This window comes from Pelmatolapia mariae, linkage group LG8 (genome assembly GCF_036321145.2).
Source record: "Pelmatolapia mariae isolate MD_Pm_ZW linkage group LG8, Pm_UMD_F_2, whole genome shotgun sequence".
Lineage (NCBI taxonomy): Eukaryota > Metazoa > Chordata > Actinopteri > Cichliformes > Cichlidae > Pelmatolapia > Pelmatolapia mariae.
In genome coordinates, this window is record NC_086234.1 from 8800482 (window position 1) to 8824291 (window position 23810).

The following is a 23810-nucleotide window of genomic DNA, read 5'->3' on the forward strand; positions in this document are numbered from 1 at the left end:
TCTTTGGAAAAAATTATGGCATTTTGAAAGATGGACATGGCAAATGGCAAGGTTTTCTGTAAGTAGGATCTGAGACTACATAACTGTTTCTCCCCTTCAAATGATGCTCAGGGGCTTTAAAATGTGTAAACAAGAGTCTGCACATGATGCCCATTGATCTGTATTTTTTTCCATTTCCTGAAGCGAGAATCTACATTTGAAACTTCACAGCCCATTGTCATTTTTCTCTGCTTAAGGTTATGTATATTTTATCAGAATAATGTCACATATAATGGTTCTTTAGATTTTTTCATTGTTTGTTGTTTACCCTCTGGCATGTAGAAATGAATATCCCACAAGAAAATAGCTAGGCACAGAGTACAATCTACAGTAAATTGTTTGTTTAGAAAAGATGTGAGGCAGAAAGTACTTCTCCTTGCCCTTAAAACATCAGTCTGAGATAAAGGCTGAGATGACTGGAAAAGGCGAATTATATCTTCTTGATCGGTGCGGATCAACCCACACAGTGAGTATCAGACCAAGACGAAGGAGAGACTAGCTGGATTGTCTGTCTCCCTGGGCATTTTAGATAAGATTTTTACACATGAGGCGAGAATCAGATATGTGCTTACATTTTTCATCTGCAATTTCATCTTCTCAGTTTGAAGAAGAAGATGTGTTGATGAGTGATCAGATAACAAAGTACAAAGTGCCACATGCCTGTGCATACGATCTGTTTCTTTTTGTAAAACCCAGAAGCCACTGTGTGCTGGATTTCTGTCTGATTATCTTTCAAGTCATTCTTATGGCAATCAATCAAAGTGATAACTTTAAATGAAAATTAAAAAGGTTTGCTGCGATTAAAGTGATCAATTTTTTGAGAATACTATATTAACGTCCTCTGAAAAAAAACATTCACCCATAAATCAGGAGGCACACCAGTATGAATGATGTAAGAAAATGTGATGTTTTCACAGCACTGTGTGCACCCCATTATTCAGCAGCTCATAGGAGCACTTTCAGCAGCAATAACTCATAGTGATTATTTTCTGTATGACTTTATCAGTCTCTCACATCATTGAGGATGAATTCTGATCCACAGAATGATCCTTCTCTAAAACATTGCTTTAGTTAATTTGATTTTGTGGGAATTCTTTTTATCCACAGCTCTCTTAAGGTCCCAACACAGCACTTCAACCAAGTTGAAGTCTGGATTTTGACTGGCTCATTGCAACATTGTAATTCTTTTCTTTTTCAGCCTTTCTGATGTAGATTTGGTGCTGTGCACTGGATCTTTCCCCCAATGCCCAGATGGCTTCCAAGTGTCTACATTTTGCTAATACACCAGTAACCTCTGGATCCACCTAACTCTACTTTAATCACATCACATCTAACTCCTTTTTCTGTCTCACTATAAGAATGGACGAGTTCTTTAAGCCTGTGATTTTCAGTAGTTGCTCTGCTTTTATACAAGTATGTCAGGTTAGATTTTTTCATTAAGGTAATCGACATCTAATGACTAATTTTATGGAATAGCATCGTTCATCAAAAAGATTAACAACGTGCACAACTTTATCAAAGTTAAATACAAAGGAAGATAAACTAAATCAAACTTCATCTGGTTTCTCTTATGTTTGGAATTTTGACCTGTGTAGTCAGATCACAAGAAAAGGAAATTAATCTGCATTAATAGCAAAAAAACTCGGTTTGAGACATTCTAGTAAACATTATTCGTTGTTATAATGCATTATGTCTAATATTGTTCACTTTTTGAAAGAAAAATATAGTTTTAAGAGTGGGCAGTCCAATGATTCATTTATGAAGACATATTTATGAAAGTTTAGCAAGCAATGCTCAATCAGTTGCACTTGACCTTTCTCTTCCTTTTTTCTCATTATGTATTTATTCTCAGCTCTTCCGTAAGCTGTATAATGTGGCCCACACATTACATGCAAAACCAACTAATTACTGCTATCCAAACTTTCCTTTTAGCTTCAGCAAGCCTTGTCCCTGACAAAGCCAACAACAATATGAGTAGTCTTGCTTGTGAATGCCAAGTACCCAGAGCTGAATAAGAGCGCTTATTTCCCTTTTTAATTATCTTATAGCAGGTTGTCTCCACGAACGCCATTTCCCTGTAAACAACTTCTCCCTTCAAGCAAAGTACACAGTAATTAAACCCAAGGAGATGGTTAGATATTTGTTACGTAAATACTGTATAATGTTGTCTTGGCCATAAATAAAAATGTGCTCTGTCAATAAAAATGTGATTTGTCACAATAAATGTATGTCTGTTTGCTGTTTATCTGTTTGTTGTTTGGCTTAGGGGATAACTCTTCCTTTCGGGCTTAAACAGGTAAATAAACTATGAGTCTCATAGTGAGGTGTTGCTTTGAAAAAAATATCTAACCACCAACAGCAGCGCTAGCAAACCTGCTGTTTTGCCTCTGCGATTTCTAGTTTTGGCTGTTTTCCAAGCTGATCTGTTTACTTAAACTAAAACTATGCATCAACATGCACAGTAGCCCAGCTCTCCCACACGGTCCTCTGTCTGAGCTCTGCTGCTGACTGGCAGCACAGACCAACCTCATGTTTACGAAAATCTCACCTTTGTCCATAATTCTGGGAACTTCTTTCAGGCAAACACATGACCTCAGTAATAAAAAAAACACTGTCAGTACATTATTATTTCAGCAGAAAAGTCTGGCATAGAAAACATTATGCTGTGTTCAAACTTGTATGTTTTGCTGACAACTCATTAAAGCATCAGTTGTATTGATGAGTTTTCTGTGAATAAGACTTCAAGCGTTACAGGCTGTGTAAGGCTGCTGGCTTGACTCTATGGCAGCACAGTGGGTCAGTGCCTCATAGCAAGAGGATACTTGATTTGAACCCAGACAGAGTCCTTGTGTGTGGAGCCTGCATGTTGTTCCTGTGCTTGCTTGGGTTTTCTCCAGGAGCTTCGGTTTCTTATTGCCATGAAGAAAAGAAAAAATGTTGTGGTTAATGCTAGTTGTCTGACAGGTTTATGAAAACGCTTTACTACTCAGGGCTATAAGCTAAATGCTAATGAGTGTGCAAGTCTTGACATGTTCGTCATCTTACACTAACAAGTACAAGTTGTCTTCAGCAGTGGTGTGCGACACTGACTTATGGCATCAGCTTTTGCATTATGTGGGGTTACTGTTGTAAAGGACTGTGTCAGTATCTTTTTTTCCAGGTGCTTAAATCTAACCTGCATGTTAAAAAAAAATCTATAGTGCAAAACTGGATGCGAACACACTAAGTAGTCATTTGACTTTCAAGTCATTTCTCTTCCAAGGATTTGAGTGCTTTGATTAATAATCTACGATGTGGAAACTATGAAAACCATTTTCTTTAACAGTTGATTTTTTAAAGATAATTTTAAAGATGTTTTAACAAAGCGGTGGAGAGACTTACCGACCAACAGAGAGCTGTTGCCATCCCCATAAAGGTCAGGCTATTCCCTGACCTTTAACCACGCTAAGTGCATGGCTAAAGGTCAGGGAGTGGCCTCAGATTGATTGCGTTTCCTGCTTCGTCTGCTTTTGTTGGAGATCTTGTAAACTAATGGAAGTTCATACATGTTGAAGAAGACTTCTCACTGCCTAAACATTTAACACATGAAGATGAATTACTTCAATGTTAATTTCCTACACACGCACGCACACACACACACACACACACACACACACACACACACACACACACACACACACACAGCTGTTTCATATGGACTTTTCTGTTCTATTGTTCAGTGAAAGGCTGAATAAGAGCAGCTGTTGACTGACCGGTTGAGTGCCTCACTTTAAGCAACAGAAAATTTCTATATTTAGAATATTATTAGAAGAATATTATACTTAGTATATGTAGTCCATTACTACAATTCACTGCTGTTTAGTACATTGTTTCAGACAGATAGATAGATAAACTGTTTTTACATTCTTCTGCAATCCAGTCCTTGTACCTGATAAGATAGCTTTAAGGACTTTGTTACTAGCTGCTTTTGCAAAAACACATAATTTGTTCACATTTGTTAGACAGCTTGTCGGGCATGAAATAGTATTTTTGCACCAGCAAGGTGATTCTGATAGAGCTATTGGCATATCTTTGCAATGTGTCCTTAAAAAAACAAACAAAAAAAACAACAAACCATGGACCTTGGCATGTTAAGTGCAAAAGAACTGTCAAGGCTGAAAAACTATCTACAGCAGATGAATACTATCTGAGAATCAGAAGAGGTCAGAAAGGGGTTAAAACTGTGACTGTTTTTAGCCATCTGTAAAACACAGTGGAGGCTCTGTGATTGTTTTAGGCTGTATTTGAGCCATCAGCTTTTGATCAGCCATGCTGTACCATCTGGAAACTGTCTGATTGCTTCAACAACAACAGTAAAAACATAAATGAATAAAAAAGCACACATTATTAAAGCGGTTCATCTTGACAGAGAAGGGGATAAAAGACTGCCAAAGGAGCTGTGGAATGTCCTTCAAGAAGTTTAGAAAACTATTCCTGAAGACTACTTATAAAAGTTACAAGAACACTTGCCTAAGAGAGTTCAGGCTGTGTTGAAGAATAAAGGTGGTCATACCAAATACTGACTTTCAAGCTTTTTGAAAGTGAACAAACTCTATTTTTTGCCTTACAGGTTTATTTTTTATTTCTGTGTACATTTGCATATTTTTCAATAAATCACCACCTAATTTTCCTAAAAAACACAGAAAGAAATTTAGTTTCTCAGGACTTCTATACAGTACTTTAGATAGATCTATTAATGTATTATAATACCATTGACTCATACCCTCTAACTGTATTTGCTGTGTCAGTTAATCTTACCCCACTCTTTCTTCTTGTGCGCTCCAGGTTTCAGGCACCATGGGCAACATGAGGAGTGGCCTGCACCAGCACCTTGCGAGGCTTGATGAGATCTTTGCAACACGGGGCGACTACGTGCAGACCCTGCAGTTCATGCAGCAGATGGCTGACAATGTGATCAAACAGCTGCTCGGACTGTCTGACTGGGAAAAAGCTAAAGTGGACCTGGCATCCATTGCTGATCAGTCAGCAACCATAGAGTACTACAGGTGGGGAACAGAACAGTACATGTGTCAAGGTTGTACTGTGTGCGAATCTGTTTACTCGCAGTGTGGGCGATGCTATAAAAGTGTCTAGTTAAACAGGAGGAGAAAACCACCCAGAGCTCGAGGACAGGATTCAGGAAGGTTATTTCTGTCAAAGTTGGTGCACGTTTCCGTTGCTCTGAACATTTTTAATGGTTTAAAGCTCCCCAGATACGTGGGAGGTGAAATTTGCACATTTATTTATACAATGAAAATCAGTAGAAAAGTGTTTAAGGAATATAATTATTAATGACTTTGGAACAAGTTTCATTTTCATACATACATACAGTCTTTAATCAGTTTATATGGCAAAAGTTTATCTAGCATCAGTGCACCTAAAAAGCAAATTCATCAGTGTTATGTTAAAAAATAATCCAAATAAAACAAACTTGCATATAGTCATTCACATTCATTTTATAGCTGCAATGAGCAATTTGAACACGGTGGAATAGATTACTTTCTACATGCTATGACCTGAATATATCACATAATATTTATTGGATGGGTTTAAATAATAATGCAGCTGTGTTTGTGTGTGTACCTACATACTGCATGTGAATTATCTTCCAGACAGTTCTTTAGGATGTTCAAGAAAAGAAGCATCCTATTGAATAATTAGCAATCATTGCATAAATGAAAACAGCAACTAATACTGCAAAAACTACTGCAATGTGTTAGCGGAACTATTTTCTGAGGCTTTGTCTCGCTGTTGTTACTCTCATCGTCTTAGAGAAAAAAATGGGCCCATGTCCAGTTTTTATTTTTATTCTTGAATAGGCTCAGTGGTGTTTTCTGTGGAGTCTGCAGTAACAGACAGGCTTATGTGTTTGTATTGATCTGTAATGTGACTCCTTTGCTCAGCCAATAAATCAATACCCCACATAGCTCCATGCTAGAAGTGTAGGCAGACTGCAAGCAGACAGCCAGACATTGTAAGCTGTTAATGGACTCATTATCACTGCTGCACTCCAACAAATAGTTTCTGTGCGGTTGGCTGTGTGTGCTTCCTGTTTTTTTTTTCTTTTCTTTTTCATGTTGAACTTATAAAAGCCTGTGTGTTGTTCACTCTTCCAGTGTTGTTTTGTTACTTAGTCACAAAAAGTAACATTATTACTTCCAGGAATTGCTCAGTATTTCTGTTAACTGTGGCCCAATGCAAAACTGCTGTTCCTAACCATTCTTAGTTTACCATGCAGTTTTATTCTCTCTCTATTGATCTGTTTTTATCACATCAGGTTAAGATATCGACAACATCAGTACTTTTTTCTTTATCTACATGGTTTCTAAGTCGAAAGAACTGCCCAGCAGAGTTTACCTGTTCTCTCTGTGCTTGTGTGGGTCCTCACCAGGGGCTGCAGCTTCCTCCCACGGTCCACAGACATGCCTCTTAGGTTAATTAATGATTAACTGGTGATTCTAAATTGGCTGTAGGTATTAATCTGAGTGTGAATGACTGTCTGTCTCTGGGTGTTATCCCTGTGATGGACTGGCAACCTGCCCTTCACAAGGATAAGCGATTAAAAATGGAAGAGCGATTTTTCATTGTTATTCCTGTGTTTTGAAGTCAGATACATTGCAGACAGTTAAATATTTGTGTACATAAACACTTTCAAAAGCCAGATTTCTTTCTCACAAAATTACCTGACGCTTAGATGCGGGATACAGTCACCTTTGACCTGTCTGTGAGGGTAAACAGGTAGAACTTGAGCAAAGCATCAGGAAAGACTGACAAATCTCAGTGTTCTGTATTTTGTTTCTTGAGGAAAAGAGGCCTTGCTTTTTATTATACATACATGCCGCCCGTTCAACCTCCTGCGTGTATTCATGCTTTGCTCAGACTCTAATTGGATTAGGATAACATAGACAACAAGGTGGCAGCGCTACTGAAGTACCTCCCATGCTGATGCCCCAGCTTCTTGTACTGTCCCCTGCCGAGGGGGGAAAGATAAAACGAGGAAGGAGATGGCGGCGAGGGAGAGAAAAGGGGCTAAAAGGGAAAGAGAGAGAGGGGAGAGAGATTAAAGAGACTGACAAAGAGGGGGAGGAAAAAGAAAAAGATGGAGAAGAGATGTGAGATGGATTCTGTCAGAGGGGTAGAAACTCTGGTGGGGGAGAAGTAGAAAGAAATGATTAAATAGACAATAAGAATATACAAAGTGATGTCAGAGTAATGTATGCAGGGTGGAAGATGAACAACGATGGAAATAGACAGGAAATTAAACTGAAACGATTCCCCACAGTTGCATTTTTCATAGCACGAAACATTCAGCCACATGGATTTGAATCCATTCATTATAAGCCATCTGGACAGGTTTACTATGTCCAGCCACAAACTGTTCGAATAACAGATGGTTACAGTGAGGTGGACAACTCTACCACGTTATACCCGCGAGCACGAACACACTTTCACACACACCTCTAATGCACGTATCCGATGATGCGAAATTAGGTGCAATACTTTACCCTTTCTTTCTTTTCCTGCTTATCTTTACAAGTCATTTTTTATTTCACTAGGTTCCAGCATCGATCGAATTTTTCTGTATATTTTGATTAATTATAATAAGAATGATTCTCTGCAGAATAAATGCTTGTAGATCCTGTTTTTTAACAGTTGCTAAACCACTAGCTCGCACAGCAGAGTGAGGTGCAGTTTTAAACAATTATGTGGCAGATTTACCTCTCAGAATTCATATTTCTGTATGTGTAATTTAAAATAAATTGGTAGTGATGCCTGCTGTGAAAAAATGTTGTTGGTTGCTTTCAAGAGAAACCCGTCTCCAGCTATTGACAACAAAGGTATTATTACGGGTAGAAATAAAGGCAAAACTACAAAAATAAAGGCTACATTTCAGAAACTGAATTTCTTTTTAACCTCCCATGTTCCATCACCTCCCATAAATAAAAGGCATTCACCAGCAGCAGTTTAATTTTCTGGTCTGTCTGTGTCTGCAGGTGGCTCACATACCTGCTGCTCCTCATCCTGGACCTGATCATCTGCCTGCTGGCCTGTCTGGGACTGGCCAAGCAGTCCCGCTGGCTGCTCACAACGTGAGTCTTATATACCCTGTAACATTGGGGTATTTTACAGCAACAAGCTATCTTTTTGTTCACACAAAAAGTGGTAATCTGTTCCTTTCCCCCCCTCCCCAATTCTTTTATGTGATATTTTTCTTCTCTTTCCTTGCACAGCAGGAGGGAGAGACAGTGGGTGAAAAGCAAAGGCAGGATATATAAAAGAAAAAGTCAGTTGGGAGATTAGTAGGCTAAGCCTTAACTAACTGTGTGCTATTATGGAAATAAAATATATTCATTTTTCTTTTCTGAAAATATTCAAATTTTTTTAACAAAAAATAGAGATGAGTTGAGTGAATTAGTATGAGTTGGTGTAGATGAAGGAAGCTTGAGGCGTGGTAAATGTCTGCGAACAAGGCAGCAAAGCACTGAATCACATCCTTGCTCAAACACTCCTCTTCTAGCCATTTCCGTATGTCACCCTTTGCTTTTTAACATTGCCAGCAGTGGGTTGAACTTGCTCATCGTTACCGTCTCAGTGGCTCTGCTTTGCAAAGAGGTTTGGAAAGCAGGGTAGAGACGAGATGTTATCAGCAATACAACTTCCTGAAGATAATTTTCCCTCTTTAACACTTGACCTGTTCTAAATAGGCTGGGCATGAATTACATTAAGCAACAGTAGGTACAATTTTATTGTATCTCCAGATTATATAGCATGTGATTTATACCTTTTTTGTTGTGGTTTTTAGTTGTATCACACTAATGCTACTCTTCAGGAGTGACAAACATCCAGAATGAATGATAAATATGTGACAGCACATGCCAGCTATACTAAAACATAAGCAGTAAAAGAAGAAAAAAACACAGTAATACATTAACAGGTGTTGGTTCGTCTGCCTTTTAACAGGCGGCCAGAATGTGCAGCATGTTGGTGTTAATGAACCTAATAATCACTCTCCCACACACTGTAGTGCATGTTTTGCTGAAAAGGAGCTTTCACAGAAAGAACATGAAATCCGTCCTGCCTTCTATTCCTTCATTCAGCATCCTGTCTCTTGCAATCAGTCATTTCAGGGTGTGAGCTCTGCTAAACTTGCCCTACTAACCACAAATGCACTCCAGGACTAACCCTATACACACACACACACACACACACACACACACACACACACACACACACACACACACACACACACACACACACACAAGATGAGTCAGTGTGAAGAGTGTCTGCCTTCCCAAGAGATGCAGTCTTCCACTAGAGTGGAAGTGGTTGGGGGCAAATTACACTCTGGAGGCCTACCAACTCTTTCTGGTACATGCCGTCTGGCTGGGTGTTACTGTGACATACAGTAACAGCTTACACCTACACGTTAGAGATTTATAAAGCTCACTGTCAGAGAGATGTTTATTTGTGGATCTTTTACAACTGCTTGTTTTTGTGAAGAGGCATTTTTTGCGGTCGAGTTTTTCAGCCGTGATTCTTTTTATACGCCTTTAACGTGGCAAGGACATTTTGGTTTCGGGTGGTGAATAAAAACTGTCATCCCAAACCCGGATACACAGAAACTATTATGCATATTCGGTCTGAAAGTGCTGTAAAGTATAAAAATCTTCAAGTGCATGTGTATTCCTAAAGTAAAGGACAGAGGAAATTTAATTTCCCTGAATGGCGGAGATCATTAGGACTGTGATGAGCAAGGATTTGCAGCGCAAGTTGCGTTAAAAGTAATAAACGGTTTTTCAGAGGAGGCCTGAATTTCTTAAGTAACCTTGAATATCCAGATTACAAACTCAAGAACACTTAACAAGCCCGAAGCAAATAAAGAACAGGCTTTAGTTCAGGCAGCCGAGTCTGCTTCAACGCTCACATGACTCACTGTAGAACATTTCCAGCTCACCCTTTTAATCATGGAGCTGTAATTAAGCCTCATTATTGTGCTTGTATACTGCTGATTTGCATTTAGAGAAATGTAAAGCAATCTGAATTGCACTTTCACGGGCACAACAAAGAAGTGCTTTTAATTAACATATCTGACAGATGTTCAATGGCAAGATATTTCATTCATCTTACATAACATGGCATGAGTAATATCTCTTAAAGTCTTGGAAAGACACTAAAAATAACAGAATAATACTATGAGCTGGGAAAAAATACAGCGCTTTTTGCCATATAATGCCTGTTAGTATAATTAAGCGTTAGATTATATTGTCCTAAAAAACATTTCAGTCAACCGTCTCTTATTAAATAGTTATATACATTTAGAATATGTACAGTATTAATGTTTGGCTTTTATCTTCTTAGCTAATTGCTCATCAAGCATAAAACATCAAGCTCATCTCAGCAGGAAGTGGGAAGTGACAATACTAATTTTCCCCTCAAGGGAAATCTAGATTCAGAGCCCACGGTTAGGTGCTGTGGTGGGCGTGGGGCTTCTGAAATGCTGACAGCAGTAGTCTCAACAAGCAGTGGTATATCTCTCAGGTTAGCGTGTTTGCACTGTGTTATATTGATGGTTTAAGTACACCTCTGTGATCAAAAGCTTGCATTGTAAGTCTGTCGTTGAGGGGTGTCCCATGTAAGTGCAGTAGCAAGCTTGAGTTGGGTATCCTGAAGGGTCCCTCACTTCACTTCATATTTGGAAAAAATAAACAAGGAAGTGAAAAATAAATGAGCCAGGGAGAGATAATGTTCCTGCTGTAGTGGAAAACCTTTAGCATATGTTGTCAGTTTATCCATTAGTGCTGGGGTAAACATTGAAGGAGGTAATTGCACAGATAAACCTGTTCAACTGCTTGTTAATGCAAATATCTAATCAGCTAGTCATATGGCAGCAACTCAGTGCATTTAGGCATATAGATATGGCCAAGACAACCTGCTGTTCAAACTGAACATTAGAATGGGGGAAAAAGGTGACCTAAGTGACTTTGAGGTTGTTGGTGCCAGACTGGCTAGTCTGACAATTCCAGAAACTGCTGATGTACTGGGATTTTCCCAACAAATCCCAGTAGATCATCTCTGAGATTTCCAGAAAATGTCCAGTGAACGGCAAAAATGTCTTGTTGATGCCAGAAGTCAGAGGAAAATGACTAGACTGCTTTGAGTTGTAGGGAAAGCAACAGTAACTTAAACAACTTGTTGAACATTGAAGCAGATGGGCTACAGCAGCAGAAGACCACACTGGTTGCCATTTTTGTCAGTTAAGAACAAGAAACTGAAGCTGTAGTTCTCACAGCTCACCAAAATTGGACAACAGAAGACTGGAAAAACATTGCGCGGGTCAGGGTCAGGCTGCTGATGGTGGTGTAATCAGATGTGGATATTTTCTTGAGATACTTTGGGCCATTTAATACCAGCTGAACACTGCTTAATGTTCAGCTAGTATTAAATAGCCAACAGCGCACTCACTGTTGAACATGACAGTGAGTGCGCTATACTCACATGGCCTCCACAGTAACTAGATCTCAGGCCATGTCCACACTAATATGTTTTCGTTTGAAAATGCATCTTTTTGTCTCCGTTTTGGCCTTCCGTCCACACTGAGACAGTCAAGGAAAACGCTCTCCAAAGCGGATACGCGTGGCAGTGTGTACAGCGAACCCGGAGCCTTTTCTAAAACGATGACATGTGATGCAGTCATGTGACCAATTAAGCTAAGATAGCGGAGGGCATTATACAGCAGTTCTTTTGTTTTGCGCTCAATTTTGAGAGCCCTATTAGACATTAATATCAGTTTGTACATGACCAGATAGCTTTTCTTCAAATTCTTTAACTCAATCGCTTTTACAACTTCGTACTTTTGTGTTACTCGCAGCGACAACTCCACCTCATTGTTAGTCCACTTAAAAAACTCGGTGCTTTTCCTCGACGCAGGTCGAATTGACGCAGGTCGAAACGTCTTGTGTTTCACGCATGCGCGATACTGGAACATAAGCGTTTTCGGCCGTTTTCAATGTGGACGCACAACTCTGTGGAAATGACTGAAAATGATAGTGTGGACGCGGAGTGTTTTCCGACAAAAACGCCGTTTTCTAATTTATCCGGCCTAATGTGGAGGTAGCCTCAATCAACGCAATGTTTCTGGCATGTTGTTGAATCTTTGCCAGGAAGAATTAAAGCAGTTCTAAAAGAAAAAGTGGGTCCAACCAAGCAAGGTGGACCAAATGAAGTTAGTTCTGTCCTCAAGAAAGACGCATCATTTTTGGTTCAAACCACCCTGTCCAAACTAGCCCCTTGTCTTAAAGGTGTCCTATAAGGAAGTGTGCCGGAGCCTTTGTGTTTTTCCAAAGACAATATAGAGTTTATTAAGATAAATTTCTTAAACGTTTAAGGCACTTGCCCAAAGGAAGGAAGACAAGAATACATTTAGTTACTTTTTAACAATTCACAAATATTCACAAACACATAATAATTATACTATACTAAGTATAATCATAATAATTATACTTCACCTTAATTGTACACACTAAGTAAATCCATATTACCACAACTGTCTTCATAATTAAGAAATTTTAGACAATAAGGTCAATCTCCTAAATTTGCTCAGAGGAAATAAACACAATTTAATGAGTTGCAGTCCAAGTTAGTCTGTGATGGTCTCTAAGATGGCAATCACAAGGTGGAAGCCAAAATTAGAAACTGAGAGAAATATGTGATTACTATGTCAAGCTAATTAGCATTGGCAGTGAGGTCTCAGTACCCATGCGTATCTGCTCTGAGGTCACATCTCTATCATTTTGCTCAGTTTTAATTAGAACGTTTAATGGGGGTTTGTGTAAGGATGACAAAGCTTTCACTTTCTATACATTTCTATAGACTAGCTATAACAGAAGTTTACAGCAAAAGATTTTTTAGTAGAGAAGAAAATCCACTTCCCATTTAGATTTAATTCAGAGTGACTTGACCTCATCCTTGAATGCATTTACTAGCATCATCTGACCTGCTCATTGAACTCTGTAACTTTTGCACTTGACTTTACACCCTATTTTCCTTGTATCCCATTGATTCCCATTCATCTCACAGAGCACAAAACTGAATAATTTATTTTAATTTCACTTTAGTTTTATGTATAAAGCTCTAGTTTCCAAACAGTCATCACAGGGCACTTTACAAAGAAAAGTAATTACCTTTTCTCTATGTTGTGTTGAGAAAACATCAAACAATAAACACTCATTAACTTATGGGCTCAGTTACTGTAGATCAGAAACATGTAGCTATGGAGCCAAAACGAGGAAAGACTGGAAAAACAAACACAGAGAAATGCATAGTGAATGAAAGAGAAAACTCCTTTCAATACAGAGCAGTTTGCAGTTCATGTGCCCCGCTTCCCATTTACATTGGGTCTCAGTTTGAAAAATTCTACATACCACTACACACGCTACAGTCATCTGAACATTTTTCACAGGACTCCATCCAGTGCCGTGAAAAACCAACTGGAACCCATGATTTTTTTCCACAATTTCTTTTGCTGTATGACTTTGTCATAAACCAACATCATCATCGCATTCTTGTGGAGGAATGTGGCCCACTCTTCTTTACAAATTTGCTTCAGTTCACTGATTTGCAGGTATTCATCTGTGCACAGGTCTCTTTAGATCACACCACAATATTTCAATCAGGTTGACTTTGGCATACAGAGAGGTTGACTTGATGTCTCCAGACTACCCAGGTTCTGTGACTGTGAAACGAGCCTAATTAGCATAGCATAACATCTTTATTTATAATGCACTTTACATCCGACAATGTTGGCCAAAGTGCTACAAATATAAAACAAAGAGAAAAGAGTTTACATATAGAATATCTTAAAATTAAAAATAATATAATTAATAAGAAACATATTAAGAAACATCAACAAGTCCTGCTGTGCTGAAAGCCAAGGTAAATAGATATGTTTTAAGACGTGATTTAAAAACAGATAAGGAAGGTGCCTGTCTAACATGTAAAGGCAACTCATTCCACAATTTTGGTGCTGCCACAGCAAACGCCCGATCCCCTCTAAGTTTACGATTAGTCCTGGGCACGCTTAGGAGGAGCTGGTCTGCCGACCTGAGGGACCAGGAAGGTATGTATGGATGAAGAAGCTCAGAGAGGTACAGAGTGGCAGCATTGGACAAACATTTAAAAACAAATAAAAGCAGCTTAAAATGGATCCTAAAATGCACGGGCAGCCAGTGAAGTGAATATAAAACTGGGGTGATATGCTTGCATCTACAAGTGCCAGTCAAAAGACGTGCAGCAGCATTCTGAACTAGCTGCAGTCGAAAAACAGAAGATCGACTCACCCCATAATAAAGAGAATTACAGTAATCCAGCCGAATGGCTACAAAGTCATGGATTACTGTTTCAAATTGCTAATTATCATCCTTCTACCACCGTGCTTGACAGTTAATATGAGGTGTTTATGCTGACATGCTGTGTTTTTTGGTTTCGTTTTTTTGCCAAACATGGTCCCGTATGTCTAAAGAACGTTGTTCCAGAGATCTTGTGGTTTGTTCAGATGCAACTTTGCAAAATTAAGCTGTACCGCCATTTTTTTTTTGTTACAGATGTTTTCATTTCTCCCCTTAACTCTTCCAAACAAGCCATACTTGTTTAGTATTTTTCTAATTCTACTGTCATGAACTTTAATATTAACCAGCTAACTGTGGCCTGTAGAGTTTGAGATGTAGCTTAACTGTTTTTACTTTATTTTTTTTTTGTGCAGTTTCTCTGAGCATTGCAAAGTCTGGCCTTAGGGTGAATTTGCTGGGAAGATTGGCAACTGACTTGTTTTCCAGTTGTGAATAATCTTTCTCACTGTAGTATGACAGGCTTCCCTGTGGACAGCAACGGTTGCTTCTCTCAGGTTATTCCTTTCGCCTTTCTTCTTTGGCATTGTGATAACACAGACCTGAATGCCCCAGACCAGCAAATTGACCCAAGATAAAAAAAGAAAAAGAAAGAGCTATTCACTCATTGGAAATGACAGTTGGAGCATTTGACCATTGCTGTACAAGCTGCCAACTTTTCTTACATTTACAACTTGTCAAACCTTTGTCCACATATCCAAAGCTAAATTCTTTTACACCGAAGAAAATAAAATATACGCCAAGACACAGCTGCCGTGTGTAGGTTATCATTCAACTTATGGTTGTCTTAAGAGCTTGAGAAAACAAGTTTGTGAACTGAAGAAGCATCTTAGGTGAACAATGAAAACATAAAGAAGTCCAGTTTTCTTAATTTTTCAAACTCTTATGACCAGCTACAGTGCTTAACAAATGTATTAGATCATATGCCCTAAATTAACATCCATTCAATTCAGTACCTATCCCAGCAGCCATAGGGTGAGAGCCGGTGTACACTCTGGACAGGCTGCCGGTCTATTGCAGGGCTAACAAGCCTAAATTAGCCTAAATTGCCAAAATCATTTTCTATGTTAATGTATGTATAATAGTTAATCCACCAGTATGCACAAGCTCTTTATCAAAACAACATTTTTAATGCTAAAATATAATTATAGTTGTTATGAAAGAATTTTCAAATTTTTTGTTATAACTATAGATATAGATATCAATATAGATATAGATAGCTAACAGTAGCATTTCCATCTATGCTGACAATGTATTCCTGTTACTGGCAAACAAATTATTAGTGCATCACCAAGATGGTGGCTAGTGAAAATGAAAAGTGTACAGAATTTTACACTCAGAGTTTTGTCTGTTTTAAGCATACCACCAAGTTACTTGGAGTGTACTGGGTGTAGCTGTCCTTTTTAGTGTGACTACTCTAGGCAAACAAAAGAGGAAATATATGATTTGAGATGCAGCATTAGTATTTCATGGGAAAAATACAGGAAGAGCACAGTCTTCTAAGGCCAGTGTCCAGCTATCAATTTTAAAGAAAGTGAGAAAGTGAGAATCTGCACCAAAATGCAAAAGGTTCATTCTTTTCTGCTGCTATATCTCTGCAGCAGGTTTGATGAAATTTGGCCATGTAGCTTTTGTGTAATTTTGCTGACAGAAAGAGAGACAATTGGCACAGCAAATGTAACCCTGTGAGGCTCTTGTCTGCGAGGAGGAATTACAAAAGTGTCAAAAAATAAATCAGAATTTTCTTCTTATCCCTTTATAGTTGTTGTAGTTACCATCAAGAACCAGATGTGATACTGGTGTAAAGTGTTCTATACAGTACCCTTTATATAGCCATATGCAGATATAATCACATATTAATGCAGGTTATCGCAGTGAACAAGTAAGACGGTAAAGAACGTTTGCATTAGTTCTGCTTGTCGAGTTTAAAATAAGATAAGGAATCTGTGAAGCCTCACTCTCTTTCCTATCTCGCGAATTGTCTGGGCCTAGTGAGAGCTCTGTATCAGACAGAAGGAAGGACTCAGACTTTAAGTATGAGGATCTGATTTGAAGGCAGAGGGCGTTGAAAATACACTGTAGAGAGGGCAAAGGGAGTACATAGAGAAGTAGAGATAAAGGGAAAAGGACAGAAGTAGCGGATTGTAAGTTCAATATTGGGAGCTCAGTATCAATTCAGTGCATTGAGAAATGGATTAGCCTGGGATCTGTGGGGTGCTGAAAGATGAACAGGCTGGCGATGAGCCTGGACATGCATAGAAAAAAAAATCCGATTTAAACTGTGGTGACATGAAGCAGGAGCTTATTGGATTTTCTGGAAATTCTTTTCACTTAACCAGAGCTGATCTATGATTGTCTTTAATAGGTATTGATCTCCTATTTTAGTACATCAACACTTTCCTGCATGCCAAAATGGACAGACAGTGCCTGCAATCTCTCAGCCTCTGTGTATATCATTTGATGTCATCATCTTATCATCTAATAAATTGAGATGATCAGGATATGGATTCACTGTAAAACAAACACATGGGTGCAGGAATATCCTTCCACTGAGTTTGCTATAATCAGATGTCGGAAAACAGAGCGGATGAGCACTGTTGAAGATTAGCTGTTCTTCTGCAGCTGTGTGTTGAGGCAGCAGAATCAACTCCATGGAAGTAAACATGACTGCTGTGACTTTTTCTGGTGATGACAGGCCAGTGACATCAGCATTTCTTCCTCTTGGGTCGCGAGCCATTTCTTTTGAGTAGCAGAAGCTGTTATGACACGGACTCTACAATAGCTCTTTTTGTTTCTCCATTTTGATTGTTATTTTGTTATATACAGTAGTTATAAGACATGCTTACAACATGCAACTATTCCAAAGGGATCACTTTATTACTAGTTTGGAAAAGTAGTTGCTTGCAAAGATAGTAACTCAACTCTCCTTTGAAGCATCTCTTAGCATTCATGGCACTCAGCTTTGTGATTTTTCTATCAGTGCAAAGGCACACATTAAATGGAGTGATTAGACTTAATATTAGGGGCTCAAAAACACAGCTTCAAATGAATGTTGATGTAGGAACCATATCAAATTGAAGGTGCTGATATACCACTGATATAATAATTGCAGATTCGTATGACAAACCCAGAGTACTTCTTGGTTTTCTAGCAGTGTGATTACAATAGTGTTCACCTGTAATCACTGCAAGTAATTGGAATGAACCTAATGCAAACCGGGTCAAGTACTTAAATCACTGACTCATTCACTTGGATAAATACCAAGCTTTAATGAGCCATTGTGTCCTGGTTCACTGAGCCTTCAGTTAATCTTAGTTTGATTTAGCAAATAAACAGATCACTGCACTGAGTTTCAACCTGACCCTGTTGTTTCTTTGTATTTCTGCAGGATGATGGTGTTTGGAGTGCTGACGCTAGTCCTGAGCTGGACTTCACTGGGAGCTGACCTGGCAACCGCTGTGGTAAGCTCCCTCGCTTTCTTACCCCTGAGTGACTGACTTACTTTGATGTAAAATACCCTAAACTGGTCACCTCTCTTATGATACTTGATAGTTTGCAGAAACTATCTATCTATTTAAGGTATTAGCTGCTAATTAGTGGTTCTAAGCTTAAAAGCCAAGTATTTAAGTTTTATCAGGATTTTAAGGTTACAATAATATTTATGAAATCAGTCTAAGTGACAGAGATCCCTCACAGATGCACAGAGTCATCTAAACAGGTTCTAAAACTGCCCAATCTCAAATTCTTCTGATCACAGCTATCCGTCTAGCACGTCATGAGCTTTTGATCTCTGCTGTCAAACCACTAAAAATAGACTGACAAAAGAACAAAATTGCAAACCCACACCTTCTCAGCAGCATTATACAGAGCTCAATAACCCGATTCCAATTCAAGGATTATGACAACACGAATCCAATTGCCGTATTCACACTGAGTAGGTGATTAATTTCAGTGTTTTTCCTCTCTCATCGTCCCAAGGCTTAAAAAAGCCGCGCAAGTGTTTGATCGATGTGGAGGTGAGAACTCACCGTGAAAATAGAGAGAAACATGAGACACGATGAATATCAGATGGCTGAGCACTGGTGTTTGACTAAGCTGCCTCGGGCGTGTGTGCTATTTTTCTCATTTTTGTTGCTGGATGTTGCTTTTTTTTTTACTCAGGGCAGCAGAGGATTGTTTACATGTGTGAATTAAATTTGGAGATAATGAGCGTCAAGTAAGCAGGAGTAAGTAACAGCGAGAAGTTTGATCTGTTGCACAGTGGTGTCTGGTTTTATCTTCCTTTTTATCTGCATGTTCAAGTCTTCTTTGTGAGGCTTCACTCGGTGTGGTCTTCATTTCCTGACACAATGACACTAATGGTTTCCTTTTATAGCACATGTATGACTAAAACACCAAAACCCCCATCTGCATCCACTGGTCAAGACATTGCAAATACAGACAAATACAGAATTTCTCAGTAGATGATTCATCCTGTCCATTTAGTCTCCTGCACCATGACACATGCTGCATTCAGGTCCATCTATGGTGTGTAAGGATTACCTCAACGGAAAGACAGTACTTTCCCTTTAAGGAACTTGAAAGCATCCAGTAAATTACATGGTAATCTAACTAAAAGGTCTTCTTGTTCTACATCTCCTCTTGATAAATGAATAATATAACTTTTCATAAATTGCTTCAGAAGAGTCACGGGTACATCTTGTCCTCTCAGACGTAATGATTTTGTGTGTGTTACAAAATCATTCCGTCTCACTTTTATGTAACCTGTCTGCTGGGTGTCACTGAGGCTGAGGCTGACTCTGAATGATTTGTACACCCTCAAAAAATAAAGAACCTGTCTTTATCGGTACAACAGCTTGTTACTGGCTACTACCCTGGACAGGAGTTACTTAATCCTATCCTTGTGGGCCGAACCTTGTAGAGCCCAGTCTTGAAACTCTGGTGACAATTTTGTACTTTATTAAAACAGCACATACACAGATCTGTTAAAAAGTGTAAGAGTAGCTCTATAAGAAAATCATCAATATATTTTGTTATTCATTTATACACTTGGAAATGATTTTGGTGAGATTCAAACCAAGAAACATCTTGCTAGTAGATAACAGCACTAACTACTGAACCACTGTGCTGACAATACACTGTATACAAGACAGATACAAAGTGAAACTTTTCCGGGGGGGTGGCGGCCACAGTTAAAAAAATTAATTAATTAAAAAAAATGGGGCATTTTCTGTGAATTAAGCTACCGTAACGTTTTCTGTAATTTTAGACATTAATTTGTCATAATGTAGGGCCATGCTGACAGATTTCTTTAAATTTTCTAGAACAGCATTTCTTATCAGGAAAGTAGCAAAAACTGAAACTTGCTCTTGGAATCGGAAGAGTTTTTCTGATATTAAAATATCTCAGGGTTTAAATGTGTAGTTAAACTTCTTTAGATTGACAGACAGTGGAGGTCCACTCATTTGTTCCACTTAACATCAAACTGTAAAATGAGTTTGACATGAAATTAGTAGTATTGATAATATTTTTTTATGTTTCTGTAATGGTTAATTAACTGCTATGCACAGGATCTTTAAAAATGATGTTTTTAATACCAGTATATAATTATAGTTAACCCTGAATTTTCTGATGTACTGTTTTACAAAAAAAATGTTTAAAAATCAGAAAACATATTTTTTTTGATTAGGATGCCAAATTAGTTATTTATTTGCAGTCCTTGACAGAAAAATTACTTCTAGCTGTTTAATTTTATGCTCAATTCATTACAGATTTTTTTTCTGAGAAGTCCAGTGTGCTCAAATTTGGGTGTGAATATGTGAAATCAGTTTGCTATTAATTAATTCCAAAATTAATAACAAAATAACTAATAAATAAAAATATTGTTTTGGCAGATTTCTGAAATGTTTTCCTTAGTCTAATAAATTCATTAAGGATCCAGTGTATAACCCTAGATGATACATTTGTGTAGATAGTCGGGATAGAAACTGGCTTTTACTGTACCTCTGTTTCTGAGAATTTATAGATGAAGTCCACCTGGGTCTTTCCTTTGCCTGGGAGTAAACGTCATAAAGGCTTCGTAAAAGCAATTACATGAAGAATCTGCACTGGCTCCTCAGACATCATTTATACGTGTAAATAGGAGCTTGTGCTTATGTCGATGCAGGTGTTACTTCTTAAATGAGATGTTTATGTGAGAGGCCCAGATTTCATGTGTGTGTGTTCCTTTATATAAATTTGAGGGTTATATACAAACTGCTTGCATAAATGTTAGGCAGACAGTTGGTGCTTGTGGGTCAGTGTGGACTTCACAGTTTTCAGTTTCTAATAACAGACTTGTAGACATCATCGTATGAAGGCATTTCATCTTTAATAAATGTTGATTCATTCTTTATGCTGGGAATTGTTGAAAACACATTTAGGAGAATGCACTTTTTTAATCAGGTGTCTTCTTTAAACAAATTCTTTTAGAATTTATATAAAATAGAGAAAAGCGGCAAAAGCAGTTAGAATGTGTGTATTTGTTTGCATTCTTTGATCTTTTCAGCCCTAAGTCCAAAAAACAAAATTTAACATAGAGAAAGATATAAAAGTACTCATTAATTGAAAGATCTCTTTTGAATTTACTATTTGATTGAATTTATGCAAAAACCTCATTTATAATAAAATCATTGACAGCATTTTCAGGCACTACAGACTGAACACAGGACAGGCCAACATTCCTGTTTAGATGTAATTGTTCTACACAATTTCTCAGCTCACCGAGCCAGCTAGCACCTATGGAGAATTTGTGCGTATGTGCAGGAACACCACACACATGGTGACCTCTTTAACCTCCACGTACCACTGCCATCTGAAAATGTCTGAAAATCTTCGACCTCCTCCACCCCGACTGAGAGCTGAACTTGTGAAAATCGATTTGCCACTGCAGTCGTGCAGCTGTGTCCCACTTTAAATAAGAATGAATTTCATTGCCCTGCTCTAATGATGCAAAAACACCCACCGCAACCACAGGAACTAACAACTCTGCACTGTTTAGTACATAGAATCTGGATTTATCTGAGTTTCTGATCAGCTTCATGTGTGACTATATTTACAGGTGTGACTGACAGACCTGCAAGATAATCTTCACATCCTGTCTGTGTGCAGACTGCACTTAAATTAATGGCTGAATACTTAGTAAATAAATGCATAAAGAATACACCCCATTGGCAGAACTCCTAATTACCAACAGCGGGTAGTCAGAACTTTGCATTTTCTGAGATTCACTGTCGTCCCTTCAGGAATTCTAACAGACTTGCTCCTGAATTGCAGAGCTCCTTGGTATCCCTCGTCTCTAACAAACTAGCTCAGGTTTGCTGGGAAACACAGTTTGCTTTATCTCTTCTGTGTGGGGCTCATTAGTGTACCCCCCAGAGAAGGTTAAGCTACACGCAGTGTTTGTCCTGAGCCCCGGGGACATTTAGCATTCAGACGGCACAGTTCAGCGGAGACTGCCACTTGTCTTTTGTTATTTTTGCCAAGGCAGGTTTCTTGTTAGCACTTTGCATTGAATTGAAAAGCATTCCTGTTAAGATGTGTTAAAGGGGTACAAAAACAGCCTTATTCCCTCTACTGTGTCAAAAAGCGCTAAAAATGATAGCAATCACTATTCATGTTTCTGGAAAAATGTTTTAGTTAAAAAAATAAGTATATAAATAATTGTCAAGCTGATTACTTGGTATTTGACACACCACATCATTCCTTCTTTGAAATGTGAGTCATGAATTTTTTTGTGAGTCATGAAATGTGAACCATTCAATCTTTTTTTCTGATATGTCCTTGTTTCCCACTCTCTTTCCACTCCTCTCACATCTTCTGTTTTATTTTAGGGCACAAGTGATTTCTGCATTTCCCCTGACAAATACATCATGAGTAAAACAAAGGATGTCATCAGTGCTGGTAAGCTTCAGTGTGAATAATAATGATCCTTTAATGGATTCATTATGTGACCATAAATTTGTGGCCATGGTGATAATTGATATTTAGCAAAGAGAGGACAATGGTGATGAAAAAACATTTTCTGTCTGCTTTTGTGTTTGTGTTTTTCTCAGATATTGTTCATTACTATCTGTACTGCAACCAGACTCTCTCCAACCCCTTCCAGCAGGTAGGAAACGGGATGTGTTGCAGAGCTCCTCGCAAAAATTGCAGGTCATAAAATGTCCACACATCTAAGCCAAAAGAGTTTTGATTAACACAAACAAATGTTCTGTAGACATTTGAAATTAAATCTTTATCCATAAATGAGGATTTATGATGTGCAGGTAAAATTGGACACTTGCTGGGTATTTTACAGATACAATTTAACATTGTTAAATGTTGTTATTTTGGTGGCTATGCACTTGCCATCAACATTATTAGGTACACATGTTCAGCTGCTAGTTAACAGAAATGTACGAGTCACAGGGTGACAGCTCACTGCTTTTAGGCATGAAGACATGCTCAAGATGGGCTGGTGAAATTCAAACTAAGCATCAGAATGGGACAAAAAAGGCGATTTAAGTGACTTTGAATGGTGTTGTGGTTGGTTGTTGGTGCCAGATGGGCTGCTCAGATTGTTTCAGAGACTGCTGATCTTCTGGGATTTCCCCAGACAATCATCTCAGGGGTTTGCAGAGAATGGCCCAAAAAGGAAAAAATATCATGTGAGCAGCAGCTCTCTGGGTGAAAATGGCTTGTTGATGCCAGAGGTCAGAGTAGAATGGCCAAACTGTTTCAAGCTTATAGGACAGGAACATAGCAGAAGGTATGCAGAAGAGCATCTCTGAGTGTATGTCTGGGAAGGTTCTCAGTCATCCAGGTCATCGTAGTCTAAGGAGCTTGGAGAGAAAAGCGTCTGGACTTCTTTAAGTTGCTTGAAGACGTTTCACCTCTCATCTGAGAAGCTTCTTCAGTTCTAAAGTCAAATGGTGGGGAGTCCCAGATTTAAACCCAGTGGGAGTAACCCCCCAAAGAGGGACAAAGGACCCCCTGATGATCCTCTACCTAATCACATGAGCCAAGGTGTGAAAACGGGTGTGGGTCACAATCAGCCAAGGTTTCGGGTGAGCTCATTGTGAAACCTGGCCCCACCCTATCATGTGATTTCCTGAGGTCAGATGGCCCAGGATGTGAGTGGGCGTTAAGGCGTCTGGGAAGGGATCTCAAAACTGAATTATAGATGGCAGACAGTTGGTGTCGTAAACCACCGCCTCTGTTTAAAGATGGTCGCTCACAGTGGACATAAATGGCTTCTTTCACTCCTCTTTCAAACCATCTGTCCTCTCTGTCCAAAATGTGAACATTGGC

At 38.7% G+C, this 23810-nt stretch overlaps 1 protein-coding gene across 4 annotated transcripts in view; it reads left to right on the forward strand.

The window, feature by feature from the left end:
* ttyh2 (tweety family member 2) overlaps positions 1–23810 on the forward strand; it is a 66267-nt gene that overhangs the window by 35010 nt on the left and 7447 nt on the right. For 2 of the 4 annotated variants that reach the window (XM_063482697.1, XM_063482698.1), the window contains exons 4-9: positions 2306–2335; positions 4864–5084; positions 8073–8168; positions 17869–17941; positions 22352–22421; positions 22574–22629. In XM_063482697.1, coding sequence (XP_063338767.1) covers positions 2306–2335; positions 4864–5084; positions 8073–8168; positions 17869–17941; positions 22352–22421; positions 22574–22629 — 546 coding nt within the window. The remainder of the gene's footprint in view (positions 1–2305; positions 2336–4863; positions 5085–8072; positions 8169–17868; positions 17942–22351; positions 22422–22573; positions 22630–23810) is intronic. The other 2 variants (XM_063482699.1, XM_063482700.1) reach the window with 1 other exon arrangement.